General features: G+C 33.1%; 1 protein-coding gene across 1 annotated transcript; it reads right to left on the bottom strand.

The window, feature by feature from the left end:
• Positions 1-213: 213 nt before the first annotated feature.
• LOC120116148 (FT-interacting protein 7-like) lies at positions 214-3,421 on the bottom strand. The gene has a single exon (XM_039136701.1). It carries the CDS (start codon positions 3,398-3,400, stop codon positions 374-376), a length of 3,027 nt encoding a protein of 1,008 aa, XP_038992632.1. The 5' UTR covers positions 3,401-3,421; the 3' UTR covers positions 214-373.
• Positions 3,422-9,876: the final 6,455 nt, after the last annotated feature.

The following is a 9,876-nucleotide window of genomic DNA, read 5'->3' as shown; positions in this document are numbered from 1 at the left end:
GAATAACTTGGACTGGTGGTAATGGAGAATAATATGATCAAAGATATTTAATTTAATTAATTTTAACCATCACTTTAAAATAATATGTAAAAGTTTAAATTGTAATGACCAACTTTTCATTTTTTATAAACATGGAAACATGTTCCCGTGAATCATGGGATCCCAACGGTCAGCTTAGCATAATAAATAATTTCTTTTAAAAACCCTGCCCACACATCAACGGTCACTTTTTCCCACTTTCCAGTGCCCACTTTTAAAACATTCATTTATTCCTTTTCAATACGTTCAAACGAACTCCGTCAAACAAAACAATAGTACCATTTCCACCGCATTCACCAAGAACGTGTATTCAAAACGCATCACCACCGGTGTTTTACATAATTTGATCTGAAAGTGACGGTAGTCGTCGGAAGAAGTTGAGAGGAGGCGATGGCATGTCCCCTCTGAACCTCGGGTGTCGGATGTAGTAGAACCCTGATCCTAATACAAACACTTTGAATGGTACCACGTAAAATACCAGTGAGGCAAACAGGCACACCACTACAAATATACCCGTAGCTCTTGGGTCCTTCCAATTAAACAATGCCTCTAAACGTTCCCCTTGGGCTGCCACATCTCCCAACAGTGTTTGAGCTCGGCTCGCCAAAGCACGTAAACGGTCATATCGGAAACGTATTATGTCCGGTGAGCGTGTGGTTGGAAGCCCGTCGAACTCTTCATCAAGTTCATCAGAGCTCACAACATTAACATAGGAGAGTCTCAAGTCCACATTATGTGGAACCCGCATACGATAACGAAATCTCAAAGCTAAAATCAAGAATACGTACATGAACACAGTAGGAAGAACTAAATGAGGGCACATCACCACCGCTATAAGCAATGCATGAACCAGCACGGTCGTCGGCGGGTGCCCCCACGTGCGGATCTCGTCTAACCATCGTGCCAAAATTGCTGCACGTGACAAACACCCCACAACTCTAAACCAATTTGCCTTGCTCTTCCTCATGCTCCACACGTGTGTATCGGTATCCAACATGAATTGAACCACTTCTTGTCCCAAAGGTGGCTCGGACCTTGCTAGCCTGGCCGTCACTATGCGCATAGCCGTTTGGCGTAATATGTCCTGCTGGGCTGGACCCAATGGGCGAAGATAGTGCATCCTTGGCAACATTGGGGTGCCATAGGCTTGGATTAGACTCAACCATGATGAGCAAGAAAATCGAACGGCTATCTCAATCTCTCCCATCTTCTTGGCCCCATTAGGTAACAATACGGTGAGAGTATAGGAATTCAGATACGCCCTATTTGTATCGAGAGTCGATAATCGGACACGTATTTTACCGATACGTAGATCTCTACTAGGCTTCCCTGATTCATCTTGCTTGTACCGTCCGTTGTCGAATACGCCGATGGTAAGCACCGTGCATGGATCATACACATCCCAAGTATACTGCTCATTCCAACGTGGATTAAATCGATCGAGAATCGTACGTGTACGAATCCATTTTTGCCCATACTTAGCCACCACGTAAGCATCAGTTGTGCCACGAGTACCGTCTTTGGTCTTAACCGGCAACAAATTACTAGCACCTCGGATCCCGACATCGAGCATTCCAATCGGAGGTTTAGCTAACTGCTTAGCCGCGGCTTGAACATCACTGGTCACGTTAGCAGCTTCATCAAGCACGTGATACCCGCCTTCTAAACATGCTCTGACGTGAATTCTACCGGCGTAAGGCTTAGTTTCAGCACCAGCCAGATTAAACCATTTTGATTTCGGTTCGGTTTTATCATAGGTCCGCCTCTCAAGGCTCGGCACATGGATTTTAGTCTGACCTACTGACTGCCCATTGCTCCAATCCTCAACAGAGACCATCAAAAACGGCTCAAATGGCTCAGCCGCCACAAAAACCAAATCCTCATTCCAAGCTGTCCCAAATTGAGCTCTACTGGTTTTAAAAACTTGAGCCCCGAGCTGAGACTTAACATAAAGCTCAGGGCTCCGAACCTTAGCTTCAGACCCCGAACCAAGCTGCAAATCTTGGGTTTGGATAACCGTTAGTCTCAAATACCAAAGCTTTGGAGACAAATAAACTTTTGCTCGGGTCTCGGGTATTAACCCACCCGAATCCGACTGCCAAGCTTCTTGAAAAGCTTCATCGGCCTGAGTTCCGATCCAGACGGAAACCATCACGTCATTGCCAGGTGACTTCTCAGATTCAAGACTATACCACTGAGGAGCCAAAGGACTATCCGGAGGAACCCTTTTGGGCACTTCTTGCAGATCGAATGACACAGTTCCAAGACAATTCTCCACCACGACAGTGTCGGCGGCGGCGGCAGCGTCTCCTACCTTCTGCTCTTCCTTTTTCTGTTCTTCAGCCCAGACTGAAACTTCTAAAGAACATGAATTCAATCCTTCTTTGTCGAAAGCGAAAACTTGATCCCAATCTTTATCGATTTGGCTTTTTGTTTTGATACTATGAGTGCCGATAACCAGTTTTGCATGAAGGGGACAAACTGGTTCTTTGTTGGCTCGTTTTGCTTTAACAACTCGGACGTACAAAAATGGCATACGGTCTACGAGATCGAATGAGATACGGTTATGGTCACCAGAGAATGGTCGGAGTTCTAACTCGTTGATGACAAGTTGGGTGCTTTTACCCGTTTCATCTTTCCTTTTTGCTGTTACCTTCGTTGATATTTGCTCCTCTTTATGTTCTAATGGAGGGTTCTGCACTTCTGACGACGGAGGAGTTGTGGTCGTCAGCGTCGCTGGAGTGGAAGCGGCGGCGGTTTCATCAGACTTACTAGTCTCCGCCGGGGGTGGGTTTGGTTTCTCTTCTCCTTTGGGTGCTTCTTCCTTTGGCTTCTCCTCTTCTGCTTTCTTTTCCTCCTCCTTATCCTCCTCTGTCTTTGGATTCTCCGGAGGCTTCTCCACCGCCGTCTCAGGCTTCTTCTCAGCCGAGGTCTCCTCCGGTGCAGGAGGCGCTTCTTCATCAACATAAAAAACTTTGACGCCAATCTCACCTTTAATCTGGGAAAAGACACTCCGTTTCTCCAAGGGGTAATAAACAAGAGTTTCTTCCCCAGCTTTAACAAAAACACTGCCGGCCAACTTCACTTTACCCAGAAAAGTGCTTCTTTTCCCGGTTTTCTTATCATTGTACAAATTGATCTCCAACATCTCGGCAGGCATTGAATCGATATCATGAACCAGAAACTCCAGCTTCTCATCCCAAACTGGATTAAGGTCCCGGAGCTTTGTTTTTGTCCTTCTTCTTTGACCATCGAAATCGACAATGGCATAAGCACTGGCAGTTCCTTGCCCATCTTTGGGCATCAAGTTTTTGGCGTTGCAGATTTCAACTATCAGCTTTCTAGTGCAATTATCAGCCATTTTATTTGAAGAACAATGGGATTATGAGGGAGAAAACAAGATCTTGGTTCGAAGAGATTGAGAGAATCAAGCAATGGAAACTGAGTTTTTCAACTTTTAAGAGAAAGAAGAGAGACGTTGAGTGTCTTTTTCTTTTGGTGTGAATCCAAGTGAAGAAAATGAGGGGATTAAAAAGGGGAGACACTGAAAGAGAGTGGAGCGTGGACATATCCGCGATGATTCAGATGCCACGTGGCGAGATCTTGGAGGGCGTGATTGGTTTTTTTATTGTTAGTGGAGACAACAGGATCAAACTCCCCCAGCTTGTCTGGTGCTGTAACTATTGGTAATAACAATGTACTGTATTTTTTAATGAGTTTATGCATTGTTTTAAAATTATTTTAGTTTAATATATTTTAAATTTGTAATTGTTTTTATTCAAGCGTTTATAGATATTTATTAGAATGCTATGAGATTTTCATGAATTTTGGGTGGCAGGTTAACTTTTTGTGTGAATTTTAATGGACGCAAGGAAGGAATCATGGAGTACTCATAATAAATGTATGGAAATTGGAAAGACAAAAAGCCAAAGTTTTGCATTAAGCTATTTATGGTTATTATATTATAAAACCTTTTTTTTAATGTATGATTATCTAAATGATTAAAGAAATAATAATTATTTTAGAGGTTTTAAGTGGTTATTATATTATAAAACATTTTTTTCAATGTATGAACTAAATTATCTAAATGATTAAAGAAATAATAATTATTGTTAGAGGTTTTAAGTTTGAGTAGCAAAAATTATAAGAGTGTTCGAGATTTCATTATCAAATTATTGCAAATTTTATAACATTTATTACATTATATATCACTTTAGATTAATAGAAAATAAACTTTTTTCCAAAGACGCTTATTAAAATATGACACCATGATAAATTTTTTAAAAAAAAATAAAATAATTATGAATTAATATATGTTTAAATTTTTTAATCATTAATAATGCTACGTCATACAACCGCAATTGTTTAAATTTGGAACTTCAAAAAAAAAAAGTCCATTTAATACTAAGATTACTCAATAAGTTCCACTACCATAGTTTATGTGTCAATAAAAATATCAACTTTATGTTTTTTTTAAATAACACATGATAATATTGTATGGTATTAAGGTCTAAATATCAATTAAAATAAATATTATGTTTATATGGGGCAAGATCTACTTATACTTGGTGTAAAACTTTTAATTTTATATATTTTTAGGATAGTTGGATGAATAGAATAGACTAATGATATTAATAGTAGGAAATAAGAAAATATTTACGAGAAAAAAATAAGAAGATAATATTAATCATCTATTTTCACTCATCCAACGACTCTAAAAAGATGTAAGACTAAAAAGTTTACCTAAATATAAGTGGATCTTAACCCTATATATATATTAAAAATAACTCATGACATCTAAACGTCGTTGGATAGAGATACTATATTAAGAGATAGAATAAAATTTTAGATATTAAAATAAACATTTTAAACATAGAAATGCTACATTATAAAATTTAATAAAGTAACAGAGCAAATCAAACATTGTCTCTAATACAATTAAGAGTGTTATTACATTTCAAATTCAGAAAAAAGTAATAAATAAATCACACTGAAGTAGGTAACATTTGATGTGACTTGAAAATTATTTAACTCAAAAATAATTTAACTCGTGTTCAATTCATTTAATTGTTTATTAATCTCGATAAAATTTTAGTCGACAAGTAGTCGTTCAAAAATTCCTTACTCATTAAGCTCGTCAAAAATATTGCCTTTTTTTAAAAAAATTATATGTAAAATGTAAGCTTAACATACACATACATTAACAAAGTTAACAAAAACTGAGCAAAATAGTGTATGAATCAATTCCAAAGTCTAAGCCCAGAGTAACTATCTAAAAATACATCATACTAACATATTACAACCATTATTGGTGAAAAAAAATTTAACAATAAATGATCAATCTTAAAAACGGTTATGAATTGTGATTTAAAATTTTAGATTAAAATAATTTATTGGAAAAAGGAGTGTGAGTCAAATTTTGGATTGTTTCTGGTTCACGTTTTTTAAAAGGAGTTTAAATTAAAGTAGGTAAAAACCTACTAGATCGATTCAAATGGTAAATAGTTTAATATCACTTAAATAATGTCTCAAATTCGAGTTTTTATGTATAAAGAAAATCCATGCCGGGAGATTCACCTACCAAAGTTAGGTGTGCGGTGCAGGTCAGTCTGAATTAATCAAAGCGAAACCTTAGAACTGGAATACAACAAAATATTCAAGTAGGTGAAAAATAAGCATCTTTGTTGATATCTTAATTTTTGTTAAGGTGTAGTTTGAATAATTCATTTTTTCTTGTTAACATTAATAACACATTTGTTAGGTCCTAGTTTAAATAATTCAATTTTTATCAATATTAAGGATGCATCTTACATAGATTTTTGAATTATATATTAAATTATTCTTATCTTAATTTAATTTATATTAATAATTAATATAGAAATGTATATTTCTTTTTTTTATAGATAAAAATTACCTAAAATTGATTTTTTTTTTCATCTTAATAAACTGTGAAAAATCAAATTATATTGCAACTTCTATTGATATAATTATATGACTTGCATTTTCAGGATTAGCTTTTATCGATTATTATGGGAGTAAAACATAGAAGAAATCATTCCACTTTATTTAATACTCCATTTTACTTTACCCTTCCCAAGTTGACACTCTCACTCCATCCACGATTCTGAAGTTTAGACATAAATAATTAGGAGTCAGCTGAAACGAATATAAATCGGAAATTATTGAGATGAAGATTCTCATAAAATTCAGAAATAGATTTGGCACGTTGCTAAGAGAAGCATTGTCATTTGAATAAATAGTTGATTATGGCATCTGCATGTGGATAAAGCCAACGCCAACCGCTGCAGAAATGATCGTTGCTTTGTGTTCCTTGGGAATTTGGATTCTCTCTCTTTTCAGATTCTGTACTAAAGAAGAAGGGCTCGAGTTTCCATGATTATAGTGACCACTCGGTGGGGATTTTTAATTCTATAACCACTCTTGCTAACCATCGACTTTCATGCCTGCTGCCCCTTCTCTTCTCTTGCTCACGTGCGTACCATCAGAAAATTGGAAGGATCTGCACTCCACCTTCCTTCTCTCAAACCCTCTCCTTCCTTGTATAGCTTTTTCTTTCAACTCATTAATTGTCTTGGGTATTTTGGTACAACTATCATTTCTATTGCATCCTCCATCTTCAGGGATAGATCGATGAGTAATAAGGAATTATATAAATTTTCTTAGATAATTGTTTTAGTTCGAACCTTAATACAAACATTTAATTTTAAATCTGTGGATCTTTGATTTTTAATTAAATCATGTAGATAATTTTCTTTTAAACTCGAAGTTATGATTAATTTTATATTATAAATAATTTAGGTATACTGACTACAATTGGGATGTAATAGAGTCCATTGAACCCATGCTAGGGTTTAGATTATTATTTGTGGATTACAAATTTTTTGGTGAAAAATGTTGGTAATCGGCGAAAAGGAAGAAATTGTTCTTAGTTATTTGACGAAGAGTAGATAATTTACAAATCTATAACTATTTATACTCCAACGAGTTAAATAAATGTATAATTAATTTGATATAAAGAATTTCATATATTTGATTACGATTAGTTGGTATTTTAAGTTTTATAAGTAAATCAAGTACGTAATTACAAGTATTTGACCATTCTAGTGACAAGTTTATGCCTATTAAATTTTAATGTTACGATATTCTTAATTGTATGTTGATTAATTACCTAACTAAGCTTTACGTTTATTTTGTGATTTTAATGTTTTTACATATATCTATAAATCAATCGAGATTATATTTAAGACGTTGCGAGTCACTTTCGAGACATTCAATATAATTTTATTTTTATAAACTCCTACATATGGCATATGCTTTTGTTCTATACTTATTATGTAGTTAAAGTTATGCATTAATTAGGTCAACCTAATTTATAATTTCTATTGATCAAATGACCATAATATCTTTTTCTTTTATTTAAAAATCATATTAAATATAAAATAAATTCAGAAACCATATTAATTTATTTTCAACAAAACCATTAATCCAATTTTCAAACAGTTTTATACTATCTTTTACAAATGTATTACGTGTCACTCTAAGAGACAAAAGTAAGTGTTATAACATGACAAATGACAATGTCAATTGTCTTCCCACCGCCCTAAACTCAATTTTTGGAAGCTCCTGTATCAATTATTTGTTTACTTCTTTATATTGCATTTATTTATTCCTTTTTCCCTTCTTTTGTCGCAGTTTTTATTTAATATTCAATTATATAAGCAAAAAAAAAATTATTTCCAATAATAAATCATTATCATGATTCATACTGATATATACTTGGTTAATTATGTGTGCTAAAACATCACGTGAATTGGGTCACCCGATTTGGGTGTTGAATACTTTTTTAATAACGTTTTAATAATCTATAAAGTACTATTATTTTATCATTATTCTTATTTGACATTTTCGTTTTATTTATTCTTAATTTCCATTGTACAATCAATGTTTGAAAATTTGAAATTTTCAGGTGTTTGATAACTGAGAAAATATATGAAAAAAATATTCTCCTATGTGTTTCTTGATTACTTTGATGAAAAGAAATTTAGTTTAAGATTTGCTTTTATTTTTCTGTCTCGGTTGTTTGTTTGTCAATAAATACAAGTACATCCATTTTGTTGAGAATTATTTGGGTCAAATTTGAAATGTATACAAATCTGAAAAACTAAGGCAGATGAAACATTACAATAAGGATGCAGACTTATAAAATTTTAGGGAATAAAAATAAATTATCAAATATAAATAAAATATCTAAAATATATATTAATTTAATTTTTTTTAAGAGACGACTACTCCCACCCGCATGATCCATCCTTAATTACAATTACTTGAGATATAACAGAGTCATATGTAGAGTATATTTTCTCATATCAAAATTAGAGCAATAAAAAATTCGATTAATCCCACTTCGTGACCATCTATGTAGATATATGTATACATTGAATGTATAAATTAAACGATTTCAATGGTTAAAAGATTATTATTATATTTTAAGGTCTTAGGTTTTAACACGACGTCTGTAAAAGTGAATGAATGTTCACTGTTTAGTAATTAAAAGATTATTACAATACTTTGAGGTCCTAGGTTCAAACATGAAGTTTGTAAGAGTATATGAATGTTCACTATTGAATAGTTAATTTTTTTTAAATAGATACTATATTTTGTATGGAGCTAGGGCAAAACATCGTGGAAGCCCAGGGAAACCTTGGCCCCATCAATTATTTTTTAAAATGTTAAGTAATATTTAAAAAATATATATTTTAAAAAATAAATAAAAACTTTTACCAGCTCCTCACTTTAAAAAAATATATTTATAAAAAATAAAATATACTTTAACCAATTATAATATAATTTTAATTCCGCCCTTACGTATACCTCAAACTAATAAAAAATATATACATGGACCGGCAATCTTATGTTAAATTAATTTAAATTTAATGTCATTAGGAAAGGAGATAAAGCTAACTAGTTAGGCAAGTGGGGGCCCACCCACACTTCAAAATAAAGTGAATGGCAGAAAGAAGTTGACTATTTTTTTCTCACAATTTCTTATTTTATTCATAAAACAAAATACTTATAAACACCCAATAATATTAAATACAGTATAAATATAATTCAAAATAAGATAATTAAAATATCATAAAATATACAAATATATTTTTATAAATTATTAACATCTCAAAACTTTTATAAGTATATAACACCTTGTACATAATAACAGAACATGAATAAACGATTTAACAAATTATTTAACTACATCAAATATAAAATATTAAAACATATAATATAAATAATTTCTACAAGTAAAAAGGTTCTTCACTTGCTTGTTCTCTATATAAAGTAGCAAACCCACATGCTTTCCTTCGCCGCCATAAAATTTATCTATCTTTTGTCATCGTTGTGAGTTTATTGATGCATTAATATGGATCAGAACAAAGGTGGTGTTAGTTTGATGCTGATTTTTCTGGGTTTTTCCTATCTTCTCAACTCTTGTGCTGCTTTTCCTACAACGAGTAAGGCTAATATCTTTAGCTTATAATTTTGGGTTTCTAATGTTATTAACATTTTGATTTGTTTGCTCATCAAATTATAGGATGCTTGATGTTAAACAAGGAACTTCTCCCCTCTTCTTCAGTTGAAGATTTACATGTTCAGGTCTTTTCTCTCTCCCCTAATGTTATAATTTGGAACCATTTGTTTTCTGGGTCTTTGAAAACCCAGAAAAGTTGTCAGGTTTATTATTATTATAAAATGATTTCTCAACTTAAGAAAAATAAACACTTTGTTTCAAAGTTAGCTTTTGGCTAAGATTTTGGTTTG

The sequence above is a fragment of the Hibiscus syriacus genome, unplaced genomic scaffold (genome assembly GCF_006381635.1).
Source record: "Hibiscus syriacus cultivar Baekdansim isolate YM2019G1 unplaced genomic scaffold, ASM638163v2 tig00110283_pilon, whole genome shotgun sequence".
NCBI classification, from domain to species: Eukaryota; Viridiplantae; Streptophyta; class Magnoliopsida; order Malvales; family Malvaceae; genus Hibiscus; species Hibiscus syriacus.
The sequence above is the reverse complement of the archived record's forward strand: the minus strand, read 5'-3'. Positions and strand labels throughout refer to the sequence as shown.

Coding starts and splice junctions, on each gene's coding strand:
- LOC120116148 (XM_039136701.1), bottom strand. CDS start 3,400: ATGGCTGATAATTGCACTAGAAAGCTGATAGTTGAAATCTGCAACGCC.